The sequence below is a fragment of the Cololabis saira genome, chromosome 21, assembly GCF_033807715.1.
Source record: "Cololabis saira isolate AMF1-May2022 chromosome 21, fColSai1.1, whole genome shotgun sequence".
NCBI classification, from domain to species: Eukaryota; Metazoa; Chordata; class Actinopteri; order Beloniformes; family Belonidae; genus Cololabis; species Cololabis saira.
Window position 1 is genome coordinate 13,977,982 of NC_084607.1, and position 27,684 is coordinate 14,005,665.

The 27,684-nt window shown below is 41.5% G+C and overlaps 1 protein-coding gene across 1 annotated transcript; it reads right to left on the reverse strand.

Moving 5' to 3' along the window:
* Nucleotides 1-231: 231 nt before the first annotated feature.
* hs3st2 (heparan sulfate (glucosamine) 3-O-sulfotransferase 2) lies at nt 232-27,436 on the reverse strand. Its single transcript, XM_061711565.1, has 2 exons — nt 26,600-27,436; nt 232-1,212 (listed from the first exon to the last, which is right to left on the reverse strand). The coding sequence occupies exons 1-2, from the start codon at nt 27,112-27,114 to the stop codon at nt 594-596; spliced, it is 1,134 nt and encodes a 377-aa protein (XP_061567549.1). The 5' UTR covers nt 27,115-27,436; the 3' UTR covers nt 232-593.
* Between the last annotated feature and the right edge of the window lie 248 nt (nt 27,437-27,684).

A 27,684-nucleotide genomic window follows, 5' to 3' on the forward strand; every position in this document is an offset into this window, starting at 1 on the left:
ACTTGAAGTAAAGAATTCAACAAAAGTTAAACGTGTCAGTGTCTAGGCAGCTCCCTGTTAGAGCTGTTATTTCCCACCTCTCATTTACAGTACATTTGTTCAGTGCATCTGACACTGTTGCTCATAGCTTTTGACAGCAATAAAGAGATACATTTAATTGCAGGATAATCAACAATGATTTTATTATTCGTCTGACATTCAGAGGCGATGTGATGATGCTCACGTTGGCGTCTCATTGTGACAGTAAAGATGCCAGTTCATTTTCAGAGGAAATGTTGACTGAGTAAGCAATGTAAATTATTAACATGAAAGTCGTCGTGGTATGTCTGGTCTGATTAAATGCAGGAAGGCTTTATGAGGATTTTTCAGCACGTTGGCTAGAAGGAAGCTGGGTTGGTATATACTTTTTGGGTGAATAAATTACATATACCAAGTGCATGATGGGAAACTTATAGAGTTAGATTTTGTATACAACTTTATAACAATCTGAACCCTATACAAAGTTCATTAAATAATTTGTTAAAGACATCCTCATTTTTGTGTGACATGTCTCCAGAGGTAGCCATTTGAAGAACTGCACTTATTCTTTACATTCAATCCCATTTGAAATCTTTTCCGACAGTTTCATAGAATTTGATGTTAAATGGCCTATAAAACTCCTGCAGCTGCTCAATGACCTCCTGGTCGATCTGTACGTGAGTCCTGCCCTTGGATTTGCCAAGACATCGCGGCTGGCTGCTGCTCTCGGGCTTCTTCAGACAGGGGAAACCTTTGGTTCGATTGAAGTAGAAGTGCTTGTCCGTGATTATTCGTTTGAGCCCTAAAAAGTCCTGAACGCGGCCCATTTCCCCAGCTGGATCCGTTATCAGCCGCTCACCGCTCACAAAGTGTATCTGTGACAGGCGGAAGTACTGCAGCCAGTTCTCCAGGTGCAGGATGTACATCCCAATCCGAATGGCATTCCAGGACGTGTCCACGAGGCCCGAACTCCTGTTCTTAAAAGCTAGCTCTTCAAATGTAGGGATGTCAGGCTTCTTGGAGAGAGTCTGTGTGTAGTCCGAGATGGCTCGCGTGACGGGGTTTCGCACCACAACGATGAGCTTGGTCTCGTGGGACATGCTGGAGATCCGTTGAGGTGCTTCTCTGGTCACAAAGTAACTGGGAGTCTTCTCCAATGTGATCTGGCTGTCCAGTGTCCGTGGCATCAATCCCCTTGTGAGGAAAAACAAAGAGGAAAGCAAACAAATCAGTCAGTTTTAATTCAACGTCAAGGCCAAGTTTATTCTCATAGGACACTTAGAAAAACAACTGACATTGACCAGAGTGCTTTACAGGCAAAAATAAAGCATTATAACTGATGCAACATGATAATAATATAACAATATTATCAAGACATCCATTTTCAGCTTCAATTGAAGCCCAATCAGTAGAAATAATTCTTGAGTAAAGATTTAAATGTAGCAACATTTCTTTTTGTTTCACAGAATGGGAGCAGCGACTGAAAAAGCACCTTTGCTTGAAAGTCTGGATCTGGGAACATCAAGAACCGTCTCCTGGAAGATATCAGTGCTCTGACAGGAGCATGAACAAGAATACGCTTAAGCATATATGGTGCTGCCGATCCACTACAAATCTTGGAAATAAGCAATCTTAGAATATATCCTAAAATAGACAGGAAGCCAGGGGAGTGATGCAAACACTGGAGTGAAATGTTAACTTTTTCTAGTTCGGGTTAAGAGCCATCATTTCATGCCAAAAGTTGGTGAAGAGACAACTGATGCAAAACAAAACAAAAATAATCTGTTATGCTTACAAAATCATTATTTAACCAACATAATAAAGTGGAAGAAGATGCTTTTTACAAAAGAGATAATCAATTTGAATGTATTGTCAAAAAATCCCACACAATTCTTTTGCAGATTGCATAATATTGCAGTAAAATGACTTGATGACACTAACAAGAATAAAAGAGAGAAAGTACTTTAGTCTTTGAATCTTGCTTTGAAAGTCTTACTCGAGTAGCAGGAGTTAAAAATAAACCAATACCATGTGGCAGAACAGGTGCATCACATAACTGTCTTTGCAACACACGGGTGGCTGAGACAAATGCCTCAATATGCATGATGTGAATATATTTGTTGGAGAGTCATTGTTGATGGGGCAGGTTGTACAACCAAAACATGCATCATAATTATCATCATCATGCTGCCAAGATAATGGCTTTGCAAACCACGGGCAAATGATTGCATTTGTCTTGTTTCTCGTGAGAGGTTTCCGTCCAAGTGTAATATGTCATTCTGCTTTGGCACTTTGGTTCAATAAACGCTGATTAATAACCATGTGGGGTTGGCAGTTAAGAGAATGAATACCTCATTTTCAATTCAGAGATCAGTCATACAGCTGCAGCTCTCCGTTTCCTCAGGATGGAAACGTGACTCAGCTCTAGGATCAGCACAGTAATTCAGAAGTTTTGGAGGGAATAATTTTGTGACAGTATTTATTTTATTTTTCATTAATGTGATGATCTTAGAAGATATAGAGTCTAAATTTCTGTCGTCACGGTCACAGCAAGTTGGCCAGTTTCTGGGCTTCAGTTACGTCGCCACACAGTTACGATGATAAATGGTGCAGTCTTCTTATTTTTACTGGAGGAAAGCTTCGATTAAAACCTAACCTTTCTTAAAGCTTCCTCTCACAAGGTAGGGGTAGCCAAAGGTTACCCCCAAAGTCTTAGAAATATTGATCCATTTACTTTTATTTATGAATCCAGAATAGTTGGCTTGTGTACCTCAGGGGCTCCGGGGAACTATTAATACTTTATGACAATAGCACCTTTGCAAGCCAACGCTTTTACTAGAGAGAGACACAGAGATACATCAACACATGCATCCACGCACAAACACATAAAAAAAGATTGAGGGTATGGAGAGGTGCCTTTGATATCCACCTTGTCAGTCGCACACGTTTCCCTCCATCCTCAAATACAGAATCCTGTGCATCCTGCTTTAAAAAACTGCAACTTGTCATATCACAGAACACAACTGACAATGCTGACACCTACAAAGAAAGGTCACATATGGTTGTGCTCAAAATAACACAGCCACCTGGTATTGACTGCACAACAGTTCACAGTGTTGTCTGTGGACATGTTCGCACTAATGCGGCACAGCAGGAGGAAGCTGGGACATTGTGGAGGAAAAAAGAGGATGTTAAATTCAGGATTTAATTCACGCTGGAATCCTCCGCTCACTTTGGTCGCTTCGTTTGCATGCAGACTGTAGAAGGGAGCCTGTCCATCAGATAAAGTTGCAGCATCTGCTAACTTGTCTTGAGTTATTGATTTTTACAGCTGTTGTGTTTGTTTACTCCCAGGGAGTTTTAGTAGCTCATAGATTAAATGACTGCCACACCGAAGATGTACGACACCAGCAGAGCTGGTAGGAGCGAGATGTACGTCAAGTAAAACGGAAAACACATGAAGAAGCCAGCAGGGGAGAGCTTAAATACATACAATACAGTGTATTTTTCCAGTAAGAAATGCACAAAAAAATAAATAAATAAATCCAACGGTTGACTAAGTTGAATAAAGTCATGTCCAGATGCACTATGATGAAGTCCTTGATGAAGTCTCATCCACATGAGGTATTCATAAGATGAGAGGTGGAAAAACACACCCTTCAAAAGTCGTTAATGTGTCCAAAACACATTCAGACCCAAAACACATCTCGATTTCATCGGGAGGCGGTCTGAGTCATTGTCACAGCAAGATGATAAGGTCTAACTGTGTAGGCTTGTTAAATGCATGAAAGGCAAAAACTTAAAAAAAAAAAAGAGAGAGAGTGACATCAGCGACTGGACTGCAGTGGGAGTTTTGTAAGGAAGCCTGTGGTTTCATGGAAAAGAAGCTTGTATAGGTGGATTATCTGAGCGTCACATTGAATGCGTAGGGAATGCGTGGTTAAAAGACACCAATATTGCATGCGCGGCAAACAAAGAAACTCCAGTATTGAAATCTGAACATTATCCCGTTTCCCTTGTTGTGGGAAAAGTCATTGAATACAGTATATAGATAAATAGAATAGATCATAATGTAACCAGATCAATAGATGAAGGTCTCTAAGCATAATCTCTCTGAATAACGAGCTATTACCAAATATGAGATTAGTTAATTATTTATTCGCTGCCCATTCACACACACTTTCGCAAAAAAGCAAAAGTTAACAATATCTTGATGCGCTCATTAAAAGTGAACCAAGATCTGGTTCGATCAGTTGTCCATTCAGAGATTTGTTTATCTGTACGTGCAAGCAAGGAAAACATGGAACAATCCAGTCATCAAACAACACTTTTCTTTATTTAATTTCATCTTTTTCTTCTGGAAATCAGTTCGCAGAGGCTTTCATGTCAGCAGCCGGCACCAATAACTTCCCTGCTGCCCGTCTTGGAGGGATGTTAATGAGGAACACTGAAGCGTGCCTGTAATTTCTACAAACATCCTTTTTATTTTTTATCCATCATTCTGTAGTCATGCTCAGGTTTATTTATCTGACTGAAAGAAAATGAGTGTGCTCATTACAGATGGCTAGTGATTTCAGGGACTGTATGAACCTTTTAATGTCCCCTTTTAAGTGAGGAAACAAACAGAATGGGAATGTTTTGATAAATGATGACAGTGATAATTTTATTTAAAAGGGGATGTAAGTGCTTATTTTGAGAAGCGTTTTTAGTTTTATTTGTTCATTTTGTTTCTACATGACAATAATAAATAGTTACATAGACATTATTAGGATGTCCTTGTTGGTGATAATTGAGGGAGAAAAAGGAACCGAAGAGTGGTTATTGTAAGTCTTTTGGACGGGTAATTGTATTTCCCCCTTTCAGGTATTAGATATGGTTCAGGTGTGTTGATGTCTTGTTACTAAACATTAGCAACACCTGGCTTGCAGTTAGGTTCTCTGTTTACGTGGTACGCTGGTGTGAGACTGACTTTGGCTACGCTACTTGTTCACCTCCACATTTACACTTAAGTTTAAATGAGCATGAAGCAGGATTGAGGCAGGATTTATGAAAAAAATTTGTATACGTTTTAAGTTTTCTAGTAATAATGTCAGATGAAGCGTTCCAAACCAAAAAGAATGAGCCGTCTAGTGTATCTCTCCGTTGCCTTGAACAGGCTGTGTGCTGCAAAATGTGCTGCAATTGTGCCTGGAATTTCCCGCGCTGGGCTGCGGATGTGACGTCACATGACGCTGCATGCGCGTTCTCCCCCTCTCCCGTGCCGGTGTTCTGCCATTCCATGCTCCCTGCCAGAAAATGCTACTTTGTGGTTCTGCGCATGCGCACAGTCGTTTTTCAAAGTTTGATTGCGACGCCAATCATTTCTTGCACAATGTAAAAAGGATAATATGGGATGTCGAGTATTTGATCCTTCAAAATACATTACCCATGACATGAATTGCATTACACTTTGTGAAAATTATACGATAAAGAGGAGAAAAAATTCAATTCTATCGCTTTATTTGAAATTCATTCAGTCATTCACCTTTATTTAACCCGGCAGGTCATTAATAACACATTCTTACTTACAATGACGGCCTGGCAAGAGACAAGGACCACTTGGGGGAAAAGGACGTGGTTTAGGGAGTAAAACACAATAAAATTGTAGCTCTACAAAGGTAGAAAACCATTAGGTAGCATTTTTTGGCAAAGCAGCGGCTTCACTGTTGGCTGCAGTACCCCCAACGGCCGTCGTGGCGAAGGGTGGCGCTAGAGAGTCTCATTTCTTAAAAGGAGCCTCATGCTCCTTTAAGTGCACAAATACCATCAGACTTCTTTTCGAGTCCGTTGCAATCTCAGATGTGGTTCTGCCAGTATCTGGAGCGGGTCACAGCTGTTGGGGTGGGTTCCAGGTCCCGGGGGCTGCACTGGGGGGCCTCGTAACAGTCCAGTAGGTGGGACATTGTCTGTACTGCTCCACAACTACATGTGTCTTCTGTCTGGTAGCTCCATGCGTTTATGAGTGCTTTGCATCTCCCCTGCTTCACTCGTAGTCTGTTGAGGGTTTTCAGGGTGGGAGGTCGTGCCCGCTGGCCTGGCATTCAGTCGGGGAGATTCCTCTCTCCATCCAGTCATGGGCTCGTGTGTTGAGCTGGTTCCATTCATCTTTCCAGATGCTTGACCATCAGACTGACAACTTTGTTTATGTGACAAAGTACCTGTAGGATCCTGGATGATGAACACAAAGTGGTCAGAAAGTTGTATGTGGAACGCTGGACATGTAACACACTCTTGTTGAAGTGTTGGATGATGGTGAAGCGTCTGCCACAATCTTGGCTAAAAGAGATCAATTTGCATCTTACCCTTATACCGTCTTATCCTTCAGCGATGACAACACAGCTCTGATCTCTCATTAATGAAAAAAAAAACTGGTTATATTTAAACAGTGAAAATTAGGTTGACTAAGTTGAATCCTTGGGGTAAACAAAAGAAAAAAAAATCAAGCATCGTCATTTTCGTTTCACAGCGGTACTTTTACGTTGGGACAAAAGTTATTCGCGACACAGCACATGGAGGAACACAATAATATGCTGTGCTGGAGTGTGTCGAATAAAATATGCATTTGTACCACACCAGTTAGCTTGTAGTCAACTTCAATTTGCATATTGTTCTGAGGAGCAATCAAATAAATATGCAGCTACCCGTATAAATAATGAGTTGAATAAAAAAGAAGAAAGCTGCAGCTATGTAGTCACAAAGTGCAGCAAATTACAAGGCAATAAAGTCTTTAAGAAAGACAGGCTACGAGTTGGGATTACTTGAATCCTGTTGAGTTTTGCAAACAAATGTTATTTAAAATGGTAAATCATGAAATGGTTGTCATGGGCATGTTTTATTCTAATCTGCTCACTTAGCTGCTTTAAAAGGCCCAGTTGAATCATTTCCATTTTGTGTGGTTTTATACAGCCATATATTTAGTTTGGTAGGAGCAAAGATGGCTTGAATGACCTCCGCTACTGGATGGCTAACAAAATCTACATCAGCCCCCACATAAGATGACAGGCACTTTTTTTTTCCTGGCTAGAAGCGGGATTCTGGAGGTGGTTTTTCATGGAACTTCGATGGAAATGCCTGAACATTTTGGTTGTACACTTTCAAAATGCATCTTACTCTTGTAAAATTACTGGGCATCATCAATGCCACCTGTAGACATCTTTTCTCCAAAGAGATGGAAAGACTGGAGAAATAATGTTACCTGAGGAAGGTACAGTACCTAAACTGGCAATCTGAAGTTTGCTTTTTCAGGAATTCTTCTCACTATCCAGAAGAAGAAAAAAAAATATTAAGAAGAAAAGCCCTCCATATAGCACCTGGAATGTAGAGATTAACCAAGGGTGTGTGCAGGTCCTAGGGTGCTTCAGTCAAAACTTGGTATTTATAATTAGAAGGTCAGTACAATAGTAGGTCCAGTGGCAGCGCTCCAAGAGCAATTACTCCTTTTGGAGCTTGGAAGCGCACTTTAATGTGAACATCTCACTTTTTGCGCAGACATGTGGATGCAACACACACACACACACACACACACACACACACACACACACACACACACACACACACACACACACACACACACACACACACACACACACACACACACACACACACACACACACACACACACACACGCACACACACACACACACACACACACACACACACACACACCTTGATTAACTGACATTTGAGTGAAGTGCCCTGATTGATTACTACCTTCTCACTCAAAATCAACAGCAAATTTGTTGGGGGTAATTTACAATCTTCTTCACAATTCTCACTCAAACGCCGAGTCAAAATGCATTACAGGCTTAGCAGTGACATTTTAATCACGCTGACAAAATGAAGTCAAGTGTGGAAAATCTGCCCGATACTGTAAACGAAACCTTCTCCTGCAGAACCTGGTTGAAGGCTAATTTGTCCAGAATCTGCATTGCATTGCACAAGCGTTTACTGCATTTTCCTGAATCACAGCCAAGAACATTGAACAGAAAGTAGCAATTAATTATGTTAAAACACAGAAAACAACACAGCTTTCACTGCATGACTGCATGGCCATTAATGAATACTCCGTTGCCTTTTCTTTAAAAATGAAGTTTCTGGTTTTGGTCCCTTCACAACAGTAAGATGTGATCCTGCACAACGCGGTGGACGTTTTAAAATTGTTTTCTATTTGAAAAAAAACTTAAAATATTAGGGGTGTAACGATACACTAATCTCACGATACGGTACGATACACGATATTGCGGTCACGATAACGATACGATACAATATTTTAGCAGTATTTTTTTTTAACAACCTTGAATGAGGAACATATGACTAGAAAAAATGGTCTTTTATTTGAAAGACACAAAATACAAAACAATGCTGTGCGTTTGCCCTATTGTTACAGTTTGTAATGCTTTAGAACATTTTCAGTTTTAAATAAAAAGCCAGGCCAACCATTTTCCACAAACTGAACTAAAAGTAAATGTCAGGTTTGCATTATGCATCTTCAGTTTCATACAAGTACAAATATTTTGCCACAAACTGAATAGTTTCTCTCATGTTTGATATATTTGACTTTTTTCTTTTCCAGAAATTTAACAACTAAAATTGAATAAATAAATAAAAGTAAATTAATACATGCAATTTTATATCATAAAAAAGATTAATTCATGCTCACCTTATAAGTGTAAGAAGAGATTTATTTTTGTTAAGAAGGTTATTTTGGTAATTCAGGGTTCATTATTTTATAAATATATTCTTTATATTCTGATGTAAATCAGGGACTATAATGACACTAGTCAGTTTATCTGTAGTGTTTAGTATGTTTTAGATTGGGCGGAGTGATACGCCACAGTACGGCACTAGGTGCTGTGTTGATGTTCTAAAATCCTACGCTGTTGAGCGGACATTAAAGTACACTCGAACTCACACAGAAGTTGTCCCCATGTTTATCCTACTCACGACCCGAAAAAGGTTTAATTTAATAAGGTATGGCTTAACTCTACACCAGACTTAAAAGTTCAGAGCTCAAAACCCTGCAAGAGCCCCATGAGCGGGACCGCAAAATGGTACTACTTTCTTCTGAGCGTAGTCAGATTTTGGTCCGGGGGTTGATGCGCGTTACTAGTCAACACAATATATTAATATTAATAACCCAATATCGCGATACACTTTGTCACCTCCACGACACGTATTGTGACGTTTTTGTATCGTGAAATTTCGTGGAATGATATATTGTTACACCCCTATCAAATATTAAACTCAAACTGGCTTATTTAGATGGTTGTCATGAAGTAAAATTTGAGACTGTTGAGATGTTGTAATGACTTTGTTATTAATGCATACATCTCTAATCTAAAAATTTTTTATGACTTGTTTTACACCGACATCTTGTAAAACCATCATTCGACAAGATAAATAAATTACAAAATAAAAGCCCTTGTGTTACAATTTGCAGTCACCATCTCTCTTGATGAGGAATGCACTGAAATATGAAATATATTAAAGGGAACTTATTCTGAGATTTATGGCGTTCCTGTAGACACTGTGAAAGTCAGACAACGAGAATAAACTGATGCTTCTATATAATGACAATAATATAAACACTGATATCTTCATTTCCTCACTTTTTGCAGCAGAAAAGTCCGCTTAGGGCAGCAATGAGACCATCAGGAGTATCAGACTTTTCAATTTAGCCGTTTTAATCTCTGATTTCATGTGGCATTTCTTTGACTTTTGCAGATCAGCTAATATATACATTTTTTCCAGCTCTTCTCCTACACATTTCTTGTGGGATTCTAGTCTTGCAGATGTACAGAGGTGGAGAATAAGTTATTCTGGAAGAAATCTATTGTAATAATATAAAAAAAAAAACAAAAAAAAAAACAGTATCTTCAATCCTTAGGCCTTGCAGCTTTTCTTTATAGTGGGAGTTTGAAACCATATTTCTTCTGTGCAACCACTGGGAACTCCTACTCAAGTGTACACACATGGACCTGTGAAAAAAAATCTTAAAATTTGAATGACATCAATATCTGCTTTCCGGTGTATAGACAGTATGAAAAGACCTGGACAGACCCTCTGTCAGTGCTGTTAAATGCACATCTAAATCAAGCTATTGGCAATAATCTATCTAAGGATTAAACTGGAGTTTCCGAGAAATCCAAGTATACATAAGCGAGAAGACAAACGATTATTGGGTGAGGTGCGTTCGACTCCGTTATGCTAGGTGACGCCAATGCACACTTTTGCGTTGGCGTTTTTCCGGTTAATTTTTTGTTGTTCGTCTTCTTCTTCTCCTACTGTGTTGATATTCTGGTTTTCACGGTGTTGTCACTTCAGGAAGGGGGAGTCCCGGGGCAGCCAGTAGCTCGGCTAAGCGAGGGTTGCATATACATGCTGGAATAACTCGAATTAGGACGCATTATCTGGCACTAATAGCTCGATCTCAAGAGCTTCAGTTCGGTTCGACTACAGCCCGGCTAAGGTGTATACAAGTGTGGCAGGGTGGAGGTGCAGCCACTCAGGTTGATTAGGGCACAGGTGTTCCCAATCAACCTCTCCAGCCTGCCTGCCTTCATAAGGCGTGGCTGCACAGCAGCAAGGGGTATCCCTGGGAAGCTGCTGAAGGTGTTGGTGCACGTGTGTGGTGGTGTATTCTAAAATAAAGAGTTTTGCACTGAAACCCCGTGTCCTCTCTGTCCTGTCGGTCGGGCCCCCGTAGCACTCGCCCTGCTACACTGGCGCCCAACGTGGGGCCCGACGGGATGGAGGAGGGAAGCAGAGGCTGCGGGCCGCCAAGCGACGGCTCCCGAGGCGGCGGGACCCGCGGGGCGACCCACCCCGGCGCCACGCCGGAGGTTTTGCCGCGGCAGCGCTGGTGGCGCTGCAGCCGACAGGCCGGGAGGCAGAGGTTGCAGGCCACCAAGCGACGGCTCCTGAGGCGGCCCCAGCGACGGCGCCACGACAGGGGTTCGCCACGGCAGTCCCGGAGGATGCGGTCCCGGAGGATGCGGTCCCGGAGGATGCGGTCCCGGAGGATGCGGTCCCGGAGGATGCGTCCCGGGGGATGCGGTCCCGGGGCCTAGGAGGCGGAGACGCACCCCGGCCACGGCCGCGGATGCCGTCTGGCCCGAGGCCACCCTGGGCCCGGTCCCGAGAGCGGCCCCCTCGGCGGTCGGCCCGTCGCAGAGGGCGACCTCCCAACCGATCCCGCTGGTCGGACAAACCAGGAAGGCCCGGAGGCGCAGACGGCGGTTCCTGGCTTACTCTCCCGCTCTGAGGGGGGGGGGGGAGTTGGCTCGGCCGGAGGGACCCCGGCCTGAGTGTGGCGATGGGGGTGTGTGGCAGGGTGGAGGTGCAGCCCCTCAGGTTGATTAGGGCACAGGTGTTCCCAATCAACCTCTCCACCCTGCCTGCCTGCCCTGCCTGAAACCCCGTGTCCTCTCTGTCCTGTCGGTCGGGCCCCCGTAGCACTCGCCCTGCTACAACAAGGCTTATAAAAATTTGATATCGATATCAGATTACGGCAACAATTCGAATTTCTGTTTGGGCATGAAAACATACTGTGTGACATCTCCCATCAGAGACTGTTTTACGCCTGTTGTTGTTCTATTTCACCACATTGGCAAGAACTGACCCAGCCCAACCCTGGTTAGACTGAATGTGTGCAAATGGGAAGTCCAGAAACTAGTTGGAACATAAACACCTAACCTCACCACAAACTAGCTGTTATACCTTGGATTAGCTCATGCTAAGATAACAATCATTACTGTGGATTCACACCGAAAGCGTCAAAAACCGCCTGCGGAGGCTCAGGACGCCTGCATCGTGCTGCTTGCCAAAGTCTGTCAACGCCTGCAGTGGGCGGGGCTTTTAAGCTGCGCTGCAGAACGGGAGGGAAAAAAGTACATATATCTATATATATCTTCGGTTTCATCTTTTATCATGGATCGCACTTTGGGAAGCCTTCTTTATACTTCTTTATTTTCGTATAGACAAGAGTGAATTTGATGCTCTCTTTAACGAGGTTGGTCCACAGATCAACACCGTTGGTCCCGGTGAAGCTGCAGTCTGTCTGCATAGAACACCACTGACACACCGGGTCGTAGCAGATTTGGTCATATTGTTTAAACTGTGTTTTGTGATTAATGAGCATGTTTTTTTTTTATTATTTTGCGTTGGATCGATGTAGCAAATACAATAGTCCATCCAGCTCTTCAACCATCAGTTACGTGTTTCAGCAGTTCAGGTAAAAACGGCAGTCAAATCAGCAAAAATGTCAGTTTGCTGAATGAAATATATTAATTCCTGATAGAATAAGTTTGTTAGTGCACAGCTATGCTCATGCATGTGAATGAGTGTACGTTTGTGTGTACACGAAAGTACAATGTGCATTGAGGCTTCTTGCTTTGGGAATCCCGGTCTGTGATTGGACGCTGCCTCAGCGTTGCAGCTCCTCATTTGCATAAGGTTGAGATCCTCTCAACTTCAAATTGACGCTCTGGACGTGCTGTTCCCGACGCCTCCAAGGCCTCCAACGCTTCTTGCAGCGTTTCATTGAAAATGAATGGCAGCCGGACGCCTATGACACAGGTAACGCTTTTGGTGTGATTCCACAGTTACCTCAGAGTCATTCATATCACATCCTAATTTCTGATGTAGCTGCTGAAATAACATTTGGAGATGAAAAACTGAAGCGAGGCCTGCCAGAGCCCCCGACTGAGCTCCTCCAGGAACCTCTACTAGCGGACGCTTGGCTAGGTTTCAGTGAACGGAGACCTCCCCTGGAGGACCATCAACAATTGGCTGGGGATTAATACAAGTCCAGGCCAGCATAGAGGATGGCTGGGCTGAAGGAGCAGCCTATTCCAGCTGCTGCAAGGGTTGGTAGCAAATGAGCTTGAGGCAATCTTTTACAGGAATGGGGAATGAGTACGACCGGAGTACAGATAAGTGACATGAACAACAGTGCTAATGAAATAGCTTTTCAAAAAAACAGTAGTATTGACAATCCTAACGATTCCCATCCCTAGTCTTCCATGCCAGCAGCAGTAGCAAGCTTTGGCCATGCCTTCTAATGGCGCTTTTCCACTAGTATCTGCTCAGCGCGGCTCGGCTCGGGACGGCTCGTACCGCCTCTACCCGCTTTGTCCCCGTTTGTTTTTCCACAGCCAGGTGAGAAGTGGGCCGGTTGGGGTGAAGCTGCTGTGACGTACTCGATTGCGCAACACCTTTGTTCGTGTCGGCACAGATGAGAAAATCAGCCGGAGCCGCGAGCGGGTGAGAGTAAAACAGCCCGTCTACATCCCTTTTTTAATTCTCTCGTTAGCCACCAGGTTTATGAACATCTGCACCTCAGAGTTGGATCATGAAACAGACGTTTGCGCTGTATAATAAAATCGCCGCGAGCCGTGAGTCGCTCTCGCGCTGACTCCCGCTTCCTTATTCAAACGTCTGACGGCCCCGCCCCCCGACCAATCAGTGGCCTGTAATGTGATGACGTCAGATATAGTGCCAGCTCAGCCCGGTTAGAACCTCGGCAGAATGGTTACAGAAAAAGTATCGGCTTGGCACGGCTCTACCCGCCTTGGCCCGTAGTAGAAAAGCGCAAGACGGGGGCGTGGTGGGTAGAAGCGCGCTGAGGTGGTACTAGTGGAAAAGCGCCATCATTTGCTAACCTTCAGTGACAGTCATTTAAACTACTAAGTGTGTGAAGACCATGAACTGACGAAGTGCTTCCTCTTTTCAAGAACTTAACATGTTCCTAACAGGTATGTCTATTTATGCATCTTCAACCTCTGAAGAGCAACGCTGAGATCATCAAAGATGCAAACCATCAAAACAAGCAAAGGTCAGACAGCTGCGCCCAGAGGAGTCTTTGACTAACCAATTAGAGACCAGCATGAAGTCACATGGAAGAAAAGTTTAAGAACATGCAATACACACTCATTTGGCCGGCGCCCCTCGCCATTGAAATCTATGTATTTCAGTCTGCACAAAAAACAACTCTGAATAAACCCAGTATGGGATGGGAAGGCTTGAAAAATTAAGTCAGACACATTTTATGAGTGCACAGATGTGATAATTACTTTTTATTACGTAATTTATGTGTACTGTGTCTATATTTTTATTTTTTTTCCCCAGTAATTTTAATGGGGGCGGCACCCTAGCGCCCCCTATTGACAAGCCACCACTGCCGGTATTATCATAATACAAAAAATGATGATTTTTTTCAGTCAATGACACCCTATGAGACTTTGTTGACTAAAGTTTTGACCCTATGTTTACCGTAGCTCAAGAGAAAGGGCAGTCATCAGCCAGTCCGAACGTTTTTCTGGCTTGGTCACAGTTGAGGGGCAAGACAATTATTTACTAGCACAGCGTCTCATGCATTTACCTGGGTGTGAGTCCATGAAGACTAAATACACACCTTCACACATGTATGAATGTTTGTTTGAGGGATCATCATAACTAAAAAAAAGTGTGCCATATGAATAAACTATTTTCCTGCAAGTAAAAACGAGTGAGTCTACGTTTGCTTTACTGCAGCCGTGCTGTGGTTTTCGCTGTGGTTCTGTTAATGTAGGTTTTTTTGTTCGTATGATAAATGGCTGCCCATTGATTATATTTGCATCACAGCAAAGCTCATATAAAATGAAACTGTCTTTTACTCCTCTGATTCCGATGGAACCAAGTAATATTTCAGAGGCTTAAATTAACTGTTTTTTTCCAATCAGGATGCAGTCAACAGTGACAATGATATTTTGTACAAGTTTTTGCAAAACACATTATTTTTAATATGCATGAAAGCTTGATGTGTGAATTTGGCTGGAAACATCCCTCTGTTTTAAGCATTTCATCCGACATGCTGTCACATTTAATCAAAGTATTATTACAACATACTAGTAATAACCCAGTTTAATGAGTTGCAGGATTTCAGGCAAACGCTGCCCTGGGATTTAACTTCGTTTCTGTTAATCACAACCTGAAGAGTGTCAGCATGGGCAGGGCAAAGAGATTTAGTGAACGGCCCAGACCTCCCACCGGACAACAAATGTTCGTCATTACAAGGAGTGATAATGAACTCTGGCCACTAAACAATAAGCCCTCCCACAGAATGACCACGTCCAAGTATCCATTATGTTCTGTGTTGGTGCGGCTCTGAAGTAATTTAGCAACAAGGCTATTGCACTATAAATTCTGAGGAAGTCTCCTGGGGTCTCATTGGGAACGTCTTGAGCAGTGTGCATGAGTAATGAGTGTCCTGGTCCTCGATGAAACAAGCTCATCTCAAAGACAAAACTTTCTCGAAGAAATATGCTGTGATAAATGAAAAATAAAAGAACATTGACATCTTGTTTAGTGAGAAATTAGTCTGAATTGTATCCTTGTCTTCTGCAGAGGAACCTGAGTCCAAGAACGTTAGGGTTGAGGTCATGATTGGTAGTTAAAGAGCTCAGTGGTGGTAGAGCTGGATGTTTCGATGTTCTGGGCTGAACTACCATTGCGGGGACGTTGCAGGACGTGCTTTTGGATTGACAGACTTGGGTGATAATTCCCCATTCTGTATTTTATTCCTATGTTCAGCACTTTGGTTCGAGGTTGCTACACCAAAGTGTTTTATAAATAACCTCAGCTTGGTTTGGATGGATAAAATGTGTTTTTGGAGTTACAGTCAAATTTCAGGTTAAATGTAGTTTTGTTGTATTTTAAACTGCATCAGCCAGTTGTTTGAGTCCATTTTGCTTCGCTGATAAGCGTTTTGCATATTTTTAATCACAGTTAAACACACATGAGAGTTACACATTTCTGCTAAACATTTCTATCTTTTCTGTCTATAATGTGTAAAGAAAATTGTACAAACCAACTGTCCTGCAATGTCCCAAAAAGCAAATATCAGACAGACCTGCTACCTGAACAAAGACAATGTTCTTCTGCTGCAGGATTCTCATAACGTCTGTCTCATTGCACTTCCTAAAAATGGCATCTCCCTCTTTCCTGATATGACGGAGCGGATCTCGCCCGGTGAGGCTGCTCCATTATTAAACTATCGCTCACTTAGATTACAGTTCTGATGACATCTTATCATTAATCACCAGCAACTGAAGCCTGCCATCCCCAAAGTATATGAAGAGTTAACAGTCCAGTGGTCCAGGTGATTACAGCAGTCCTGTGGGCAATTCAGCTTGGAGAGCAACAGAAGTGAATAACAATTCAGGAACATATATATAATATATTATATATATATATATATATATATATATATATATATATATATATATATATATATATATATATATATATAATATATAAATATATATATATATAATATATAAATATATATATATATAATATATAAATATATATATATATAATATATATATATATATATATATATATATATATATATATATATATATATATATATATATATATATATATATATATATATATATATATACATACATACATACATACATACATACATACATACATACATACATACATACATACATACATACATATTTATATATTAACAAACAAGCGACTGGGCAGCAGCCTTTGTACAGGTGTCTGTAGTTGCACGTCAACATGCAAGTTGCCTGTCCATACTAAGAAAGGAAACTACATTATTGTGCAATTTTTGAATCTTTATTGTAAAGCGATGGTTTGGCTCCGAGGACCAAATGAGGTATTGTAGGTTCTGTCATGTGATTGAGTTGACCAGGTGTCTAAATTCACGCAGTCCTGCAGCACAACAAAGAATCGTATAAAATATTTGACCTTGAACAAAATCCCATTTAACTGCTGTCATTTCAATGCTGTGTTCCTGTTTTTTTTTTCTTTGAAATAATAATTATTCATGGTTGGGCCTGCAGAGGGGAATGACTGACACTTGCTCTCCTTGAGCAATAACACGTTCAATTGAATCGAGCGCCGGGCTGTCACATTAACATGTGGCACGGCAAAGAATCCACCGACACCGGCGGGAGGAGGCCATGACAGACCAGAAAGCCTAAACTTCACACTTTTAAACAGGTACTATTGTTTCCTATTTCTTGGGTGTTATTTCTTTTGAATTAACTTGCATCTCATGGACTGAAATCCCAGCCGACGATCAAAATAAATTCAACTGAAGAAGCTTCACCTTCTACAGCAGCATCAACTGTGTGGCACCTCAAACCGAACGTGTGCAGCTTTGCTGCAGCACCTCAGCATGACTGTTGAGATCTAGATCAATGCAGTTCTTTTTAGATTTACTGTGTAGCTTCCAGCAATGTGACAGTCAATGATATTTATAAATGGAGTGCAGACAAATTGCATAACTTTGGGAGTTTTCTGGAGAAAGTACAAAAGAAGACTGGAAGGGGAGATAGAGGAGGGGGAGCTTAGACAGGATCTGATCTCTGGTCAGCACGGGCACAGTTTGCCGGGAGGGGATTATTAACAAGCTAGAATCTGTAACAGTGGCCCGACTGCTGGATGTTTCCACATTGATAACGTCTGTAAAAGGACAGAGCTGTTTTGGTTTGGCAGACAAACAGCCGAGGCTCGTACACGGCCGTGAGTCGGGACCTGCACACAATTTGTGACCGAGGAGAAGTAACCTTGTTTCCTTGAGTTTGTATCTTTTCCTTCAGAGGATTAATTTAACAATAACCTCTAGTTCCATTCCTTCAGGCTTATCAGGACCTTGATGCTGAAGAGTCCTGTGTGTGGTGTGATTTGATGATGCTGTACATTGTTCAGGTAAACAAAAGTAACAGGGATCTTTTTAAAAACTAAAGAGGAATTTCAGCCTCCCTTCTGCCTCCGCATCGTTTTTAAGCCGTAACAAGGGGCTCCGAGTTCATGATGAAGGGTTTGTTTACATCACGGACCAAGCTCTGACTAGAATTATCCCGCTTTCACACCTTTTTTTTCAACCTCATCTTGATGGGAACAAGACAAAGGAGATGACTGGATTTTAGAAGGAGAAAAAAAAAGTCAAACACTATTCCAATCCTGGGAGGTGAAATGCAGATTGTGGAGGAGTATAAATACCTCCGTGTTCAGTAGGAATGGGCGATATTTTACCGTTCACGATATACCGTCAAAAGAATTCCTCACGATAAGAATTTGTCATGTCGCGGTAAAAACGCTAAATTCCCGTTGATGATGTTTTTGTGTAAAGCTGATTTTTGGAAGGAAGGAAGGAAGGAAGAAAAGAGGAAGGGAAGAAGGAAGGAGAGAGCAGGAGGACAGAAGGAAGGAAGGGGAAAAAAGAAGGAAGAAAGGAAGGAAGGAAGGAAGGAAGGAAGGAAGGAAGGAAAGGGGAGAAAACAAGGAAAGGAGGAAGGAAGGGAGAAAAGAGGAAGGGAAGAAGGAAGGAAAGAGCAGGCGGAAAGGAGGAAGGAAGGAAAGAAAGAAAGAAAGAAAGAAAGAAAGAAAGAAAGAAAGAAAGAAAGAAAGAAAGAAAGAAAGAAAGAAAGAAAGAAAGAAAGAAAGAAAGAAAGAAAGAAAGAAAGAAAGAAAGAAAGAAAGAAAGAAAGATAAATTCCCGTTGTGACAAACATGGCGGATCTGAGATTCATAGTTAAAAAGGTGGAGTTGAATTGGTATTTTTTTTATCGTCATTTTTATCGTTATCGGGATAAATGCCAGAAATAATCGTGATACATTTTTTAGTCCATACCGCCCATCCCTAGTGTTCACTGATGTCCACAAGAAGGAACAAAGCAGACAAAGCGTCTGGAGGAAGCCTAGGTCCTTCAGTGTTGTCAGAAAGATGTTGCAGATCTTCCACAAGTCTGTGGTAGAGAGCACAATTGTGTCTGCAGTCATCTGCTGAGGGGGGGCAGGACATCAGGACCAATGACTTAAAAAAGTTGAAAAAACTGGAAAAAGGTCTGTTTCTGGAGCCTCTAGAGCTCAAACTGTGGAAAGAAGGACGCTTTATAAAATAATGTAACCGACAATGCTGAGTGTCTGCAGTTAGAGGCTTCTTCAGGCTCGCTGCAACACAGATCCTTCCTGCCCTGAGTTACAACCATCTACAGTGACTCTGAAAAGCTGTAGCTAAATTATTGACTGACCATCACTGCAACACAAAGTATTATTGAACTGAATCCAAACGAACAGGTCATCAACCAGCCTCACATGTTGCTGTACATCAGAAGTAGGCAGTATGAAGAGTCGCTCTTCAAAAAAAGGATGGAGTGAAGAGGAGTGTCAGACTCCACCACCTCCTGACACCTGCTGCTTAGGGCTGTTCGATTAATCGATTTTAAATCGTAATCTCGATTATGTAATTAGAACGATGTTAAAACGTGAAAATCGTAAAATCGATTTTTCACTTTTTTTTTTTTTTTTTTTCTTTTACCTTGTCTGCACACATATTAATGATTGATACCATATTAATGATTGATGGAAATGCCTCTCAATACCTGCGACAAGTGCCCCATCAGAGAGGCTCTTTAGTGTAGGAGGGAGCGTTGGAACATGCCACCGGGCATCCCTCAAGCCAGATGCGGTAGACCGGCTCGTGTTCCTTGCAAAAAACTTGCAAATGTGAATAGCAAATGTAATGACTGACATTACACACCTCTACCTCCTTCATGGGTTGCATTATTATTTAGCATGCAAAGACCCAGTTTAGTATAATTAGAAAATGTCTTGTTTTATTTAATTGGAAATATAACTTACTGTATGTTTGCAAGTGCTGATGAGAGTGAGAGATAAAACTTTATATTTTATTATATTTTTTAAAACTTTTTTTCAACTTATTTTACAGAGTTTTGCACTTTATTCATTCATTTTTGGTTTAATAAGAGCAAAGTTTGCACTTAAAGCCCAATGGGGCAAATGTTCAATAAAAAAAACAGCATATTTGAAATAATTTCTTTGCCTTTTGTCAATTCACAAAATAATCGTAATCGTAAATCGGATTTTGAGAGAAAAAAATCGAGATTTTATTTTTGGGCAAAATCGAACAGCCCTACTGCTGCTATGAACAGAGCTGCAGAAACACGGCTGAAATCTGTCTCTTTGATATTTTAACAAAGCATGTCATGTAAATTGACTTAATGCCTCGGGAAATTAGGTGTGCTTTTGAAGAAGGAGCATAAAATGACCCCTATTTATGTTAGGTCAACGGATTCATTTTAAATGTAATTAAAAGTATGATACTGCATTTATTTTAAGTACCTGCATGAATACAGACAATCCCAATATGCGCAGCTGCTATGAAGCTTATTCATCTATCTATTTGTGGATGTGTTGGTTAGTAACAGCTATTCAGTTAAAGAGTTGCTTACAAGAGATTGTTTTTAAGCTCGCATAAACAGAACTGGAGAAGTTATTATAAAACCACAAATATCTGTAATCCAGACTTCCTCATCATACCATTCAGTAGCTTCTGACTTATTGGATCAAACCAGTTGAGTGATACGAAGGCAAGGAGTGCAAAACACAATGACTTATTATGTCATATGTGTGAAATTATTTCTTAGTTGCCAGATTGAACCGGCTCCGTGGACTGTTTAACTGGCTCTGATGTCAAAAAGCGTTGGTATTTCCAGAGCCATTTCCTTGAAATAGTGGCAACATTTCTCTTTTTTTTTTTTTTTTTTGCAGACATCATTCACAAAATGTCAAAAAAAAAGAAGAAAAGATTTATTTTGTAATTAATGTCAACCAGTACATGTCTCAGGGCTGCACTGCAATGAAGACTGCTCATTAATTATATAGAGTTGTGCCTCACCATCCGTCCTTCTATAACATAGAGTTTTCCGTGTTAAATGAGGGCCAGGCACATCTCTGTCCTCATCAACCCTTCTGATGCTCCTGTTCCAGAGTTCCCCTGCCTCCCCGAGCCAATTAATGTGGACTGGCAGAATATTTGTAGGCTGCAGCCTCTCATACAATTTCAACACTTCTCTGAGAAGCATCTGCAAGTGCTTTTGACTCCTGCGAAATCAATAGAGCTGAGATGCCCTTTTAAGTCTAGCAATGCGTTTCTGTTTGATCTTTATGATTCTGTAGAGAATGAGAGAAAAGCTCAGAGAAAAGGAGGGAGGAAATTGGTGGCGAAGGAGCGACTGTTTCATCGGGTCCTGTACGGTTATGCGACGACCCGCACACGAAATAAATGAGGCCATGCGGGTGTTCTCTTCAGGAGGCTCGGTAATGAACACTGCGCCATTTGTCTAGTGAGTTTAAATGGTCTGTCACAAGCTTAATGTAACAAGATAGACTGCCCAGCACTGGCCAGTGCGCTGAAACTTAGGGGAGTTAGTTTGGTGTTGCATGTTGTATGTTAATGCATGTTCCACAGATAAAGCCTGCTGAGACTTTGATGGGGGAAAAAAAAAACACTCCATCCTCTTAAATAATTCTGTTTGTGGTATATTGTCATTTTAGAGCCCAATGAAAGTATGAATATAAATAAATAATATAAAAATCAATACAACTACATTAACTTTCCAAGGTTCAGGTCAGTATTCCAAAAGTAAATTTTAGGACCATGTTAATGTCAGACGACTCAGATATTCATTACAAATCAACTGAAATATTGCAAGCTTTTTATTATTTTAATATTGCTGATTATGGCTTACAGTTTAAGATTAGGATTCCCAGAATATTCAAATTTTTTGAGATAGGATATTTGAGTTTTCTTAAGCTGTAAGCCATGATCAGCAATATTAAAATAATAAAAGGCTTGCAATATTTCAGTTGATTTATAATGAATCCAGAATGTATGACATTTTTGCATTACAGAAAATAAAGGACTTTATCACAATATTCAAATTTTCAAATATATACATATATATATATACATATATACACATATATATATATACATATATACACATATATATATATATACATATATACATATATATATATACATATATACATATATATATATATATAATGAAATACAGTACTTCAGAGGGACTCTGCTGTAGTGGGGCACCTGAGTGATGGACAGGAAGCTGAATGCATGGAGCTGGTAGACAGTTTGTGTCGGAACCTGAAAATGATCAGGACATAGATAAGATAATTGTGGATTTTTGTTAGGATCGGGAATCCCTATTTCCAATATGACAGACTGGATTAGAGATGTAACACCGAGGCTGGAAGGGACATGGAATTCTGTACCTCTCGAGGAAGTTTAGGTGCTTCAGTGTTTGCAGAAAGATGTTTATCTTCCAAGAGTCTGTGGTGGAGAGAGCAGTTTTATCTGCAGTCATTTGTTGGAGCAGCAGCATCGGGGGCCAGGGACTTACAGAAACTAAACAAACTGATAGAGAGGGATGAGTCTGTGCTGGGGATTGGGGTAAATAATAAAAAAAAAAGGCATGAGCTGTCTAAATATATGAACTACATAATCCTGTGGACAGCAAACTGATGAAACTACGCTGCGTAGGCAGATGCTTCTTCAGATTTTCCACGAGGTTGTTCCTTCCTTTAACACACGATATCTCTTCATAATGACTATGTGTTCTACCTGCTGTTAACACTTTATTATTAAAGTCGCAACAATATGATTTTCATTTCTGGAATAATAAAAGGTCTGGTGGATAGAATGACATAATTAATTCCCCTTGTTAAACTGCCAGCTCCTTCCTCCATCTCGTAGTAGCTGAGGAAACTCGTGGGAGGAGGGCTTATTAGACAAATAGTTTGGTTAATGCATAGTCATTTTCCTTTATCCTGCTGTGAACAAGTCATGGGCGTAACCATGAATATGACGTACTAGTACCCAAACCCCAACTGAAGCCCAATAAATGAATGTCTGTGGTGCTAAAGTGGGAGTTATATATGCAAGTTTTCAGCTTTCTGGCTGTTTTGTTCTGCATATATAACATTCTTTATCTACGATGAAAACTCTATTTAATGTAGCCTATATCATTTATGGCGTAGCGTCGTTGTCATAATCATTGAGATGGGGAGGATTTCACAGCTGCAGAGGGGCAAAATAAATAGGCCTAAGACTTTAGGGATTGTTCAGTACAGTCAGATCTGATAAAGAAAATAATAAAAAATAACTTCACAAAACAACAACAAGCCCAAAGTCGCTTATAAGCGGACTTGGCAACACAGATTATGAGTTGATGGAGGAAAAGGGGATTATGTCTCCTTTTTCTGCATCAACCACGCCCACTCTACATTGCTGACCAACCACACAACAGATCTCAGCAACCACACGAGAAAAAAGTTCTGGACGGATGATGCATCGAGCACAAGCTGAGAGAACTTCCAAACCAGACCCTCCAGAACACAATGATGTCATTTTGTTGTGTGAACAGGAACACGTTTCTCTGTTCTTGTGGAGGATGTGTCAGGCGTTACAAACGTGGTGCATTCAGATGGGATTTAAATCACAGACGTCCTGTGTGATTATTGCAAATTAACCCCAGATCATTTTAATCCCATGCAGAGTTAACTACGCACGTCGCTTTTACTACAGACGTTGGGGCAACCTGGAAGTGATAACGTGTGGGAGAGGATATTAACCTACATTGACTGCATTATGCTCAGCGTGTAGTATAATACTCAAAATATATAATCTCTAAGACAAGCCCACCGTGCATAAATTAACAAATACATTAAATGGTGTCTTGGCCGGTGTGCATCTGTTGAACAGGGAGATGCAGTTTAGCTCCTTTGAACAGTTTGGTGATTTTGTGGATATAATTTGAAGGAACCACGTAGTGGGGTGTGTGGAAGAGCAACCTGTCGCTCGACTTGCCTGCATGAACCAGCTCACAGGCGTCAGAGTTCCTCTCTAAACAGAAAGACCTTTATTCACCGTAGGTTCAACTCTCCAAAACGACGGTCATCAAAGCCTGACAATACTTTAATAGCTTAGGAGGTTTCACATTATTGACTAAAAAAAAAAGGAACAGAAAGTGGTAGATGGTTCCACAAACAGCTGGTGACTGACACATAGGTGTGGAAAATGATGGTGCGATTGCTGAGACGATCTCACAGTAACTAACTGCAGCGAGGTAAAGAAGCATGTTAATTAAAATGAAAGATACTGAAAGATACTAAAATGCAGCCACCGAGCAGAACACTGACACAATCTCTCCCATCCTTGTATGTAGTGTGTTTTGTATAAATTGTATAACATTTTCTGGAAAAGTACATAATATTCCAGCTTTGCCATTTTCCCCAAGTGGCATGAAATCAGCACGAGACCTCAGTGACACAGGAAATAAAACTAAGTCAAACTCCTTGTTTGCTTACTGACACATTGGTTGTTGTAGTATCGGTAATTTAGTTTTAAAAGCAGCAGGTTTCAGTGATGTGGGGTTCCCGAAGCAGCAAATGGATGAATGGTGAGGATAAGATGAGATTTGCTGTGCCCATGGCTGATGGGTTGTTGCAGAGACAGAAGAGCAACCCACAGGTGTTTCTCTCCGCACACTCGCGCACATTATAATCCTTTCATTTAAAATGCATAACCTTTGATACTTTTACAACTGGTGGCTACAACAGTTCATCGTTTTGAGAATCCGGTGATAGCTTTTGAAATGCTGCCATCCTCATTTAAGGTTGCCACTGACTTACATTCTTTTTTGCACTCAAGCGAGAAAATATTACACCCATTTGACTCTTGTATTGGCACCCATTCACCACGATCGAGAATGCTCTCTTTACTGCTGAAAAATGTGTATTTGCTTTGCGGTAACTCGAAACATATCTCTCTGATCATTACCTAAAAAATAATATCTGGTATACAACTTGATGTTTAGTGGGAAAAAATCTATTCCCGGACGGAGAAGAGACAGGCTTGTTACTATGCACAGAGAATATTCATGAGTGTGCGCTTGCCTAGATGGACTACATTATTGATCTTAACCTCTATTTTAGACTGGAAATGCATTAGTTTGTATGTATTCTCAGTCCTTGCATTTTGGTCCGTCTGCTACAGTGTTGTGTAGTCATTTGTTTATAAAGAAGCACCTGCGAGAACTAGAACATCATGTACTGCACGACTGACAGTTACATGCTTTTCGGATCACATTACAAGCACGACGAGACATTAGTGGATGAATCTTTCAAAGGAATTCGCACAACTGTCACGAAATAGCCCTACAGAACATTTCTTGTGGGTTTAATTCTTAAAAAAGCAAAAAAGCTGTTTTCTAATAAAATGATAACAGCGTGTCAGCTTCATAAATATATAATTATTGGAAAATTAAGTTCTTAATAACATGCAGATTAATGAGCATGTGTTATGTAATTGTCTCACCAGGGGATAATAGTGTGTTTTGTGTGTCTCACTATTTGTTTTAATTATGATAGCCTGTGGTGTAAAAAGTGCAGATTGCTGTTTGGGTCAATGGAGCGTTGTGTAACCAGTTTTTTGTGTGGAAGTGAGATGTGCACAGTCCTACGCCTGCATGAGCACACTGACATTTCAGAGATAGTAGTGTTTATTTTTTCATTTTCATCTATTTTGACATGAAGGAAAAAAATAAGTCAGATTTTTTTTAAAACAACAGATTATGGAGTTAAAACAAAACTTATAATCAAAGTCTAAAGTTGAAAAAATAAATGCACTCTGTTTCTAGGACTCTGTTCGGCTTCAGGTCATTCTGTCCATGTGGCCTACATCATGAGCAAAGACATCTTTTCCATGTCGAGAGTGTCAGCATGGACATCCTGTAATTAATCACTGACACGAGAAGAGACGCTTCTAACCCGGGCTGATAAAAGCCCTGAAAAATAAAGCCCTGTATGTCTGATGAGATCTGAGCAAACAATCCCCTGAGCCATGATGGACAGGTGCTCATATACATGTTAATTTGCTGCAGCCGCTGTTGTTTATTCCACGAGCGCAGCCTGAGAACAAACGCCTTTCCTTGTTCTGTAGACGACGCCGTTGCTGATGTGGGGAAAAGCATTCAGGTGCAATGTAACACACTGTCAAGCCTCTTCAAGACAAACATTTGCAAACTTGAGACTATTTTAGTAGCTGTATACCCCACTTATAAGGAAATAATACACTTTAAGATTGCCAATTTATGCTGCAAACAAAAATAGTCTGCAGTTTAAACAGAACACATATAGGAGTACAGGTGAGGCAACGTACTGGACGTGAGCTCTTTTACCTGAATGAAGCAACACACTGACTCAGCCGGAGCCTGTTTGAAGGCAGCTGGTCACCCAGAGGGCCGCTGGTGTCATCATGGGGTTGGAAGTGATTGTGTGTATGTGTGGACTGCAATATCCTATCAGACACTGCACCATGACCTCAGCTGTATGCATTGCTGTGACAACAGGATCTACACTGAAATCTCATTGATGACTCAAAAAAATTAGGCAAGGCGGTCTTTAAATGTGACACGGATATGAATTTTTTGAGTTTGACAAGGAGATAGTGGGGGTTTATTTGTCTCAGAAGTGCTTTGCATGTTCCCTTAGAGTTTAGATGCAGAAAACAAGTTAACTATCTCCAACAGGACACCTAATGATGAACCTGAGTGAAGATGTGTGAAGAAAACAAGAGAGGCATGTATGCAAAAAAGGATAAAAGCCGCACATCTCTCCACTATGTCCTCACCTGTACCAGTCCAGCCCTCTGTCATAGTTTCTGTCGAAAAAGTGCGGCTCTGTCCCGAGTGCGCGCACATCTGGATGTATCCGGATGAACTCCAGCACCGCCCTGGTTCCTCCTTTCTTCACGCCAACTATTAGCGCATTGGGCAGCTTCTTGTTCCCGTATTTTTGCGCCACACTCATGTTCCTCCAGGTCCCGTCAGCCCAGTGGCCCCCGGCCCCGGGGGGGTCGGGGGGGCGGCTCTGGTCCCGGGCATCGCTCGCTCCTCTCCGGGCGGCGGGGCCACCCGGCGCGGACCGGACTTCCAGCGACGCGCAAAGGTCCGATTTGCCCAGAAGTTTCTTCCCTCCTGCGTTCTTGCTCGGCGGGCATCGTTTCCCCTCGTAACCTCGGTTTCTCACGACCATGCTGCGATCGAAAATGATATTATAGCACACGTAGGTACAAGACAATGACAGGGTGAATATGAAGGCGACTCTAGCGCTGACTCTGTTTGCAGATGAGCGCCTATGTGCCATGTCTCCATGGGTTCAACGTGCTGCATGGTTTTCCATCGGAGTCTTGCTCCCCTGCTGGTCTGCGGACGGTCCCCGGGATGATGAGCAGTCCAAAGTGAGGCGGATCTGTGTGTGGAGACAGAGACGGCTTCTTGGAGGAACCAACTGCGCATAAATGGCACCGGACGCGGAGCCGAGAGAAGCAATAACTCGCGCTGGATGTGAGTCCAGCTGAGACAAATGAGCCATTTCTCCCTAAAATAAGTTCCTCTTCAGTAGTTTCGGGAGATTCATTTGTCTTGAAACGCATAAGACAGTTTTGACGCTCATCCTCGACCCTCCTCCTCTTTGTTCAGTGGGAATTGCGAGAGAGAGGGAAAAGTCCTTAAAACTCTCCCTGGTGCGATGGTTGTGCTCGCCCCCAGGGGGGTTTCAGTGCTCTTCCTCTCATCACCAACTTGCAAAGATTTCATTTCATTTCATTTTTATTTATTCCATATCATGGAAATAGATCACATATGTTCCATTCCATGATGGAAAAGGGGCAAGAAGAAGAAAGCCTTATATACCAAGCCCCTTTCTCAAAAAAAT

Excerpts from the sequence above, each read along its gene's own strand:
- hs3st2 (XM_061711565.1), bottom strand. The coding sequence starts at position 27,114 with ATGGCACATAGGCGCTCATCTGCAAACAGAGTCAGCGCTAGAGTCGCC. Across the intron at positions 1,213-26,599 it reads AGAGGGCTGGACTGGTACAG|GGGATTGATGCCACGGACAC; the intron begins GTGAGGACATAG and ends TTTCCTCACAAG.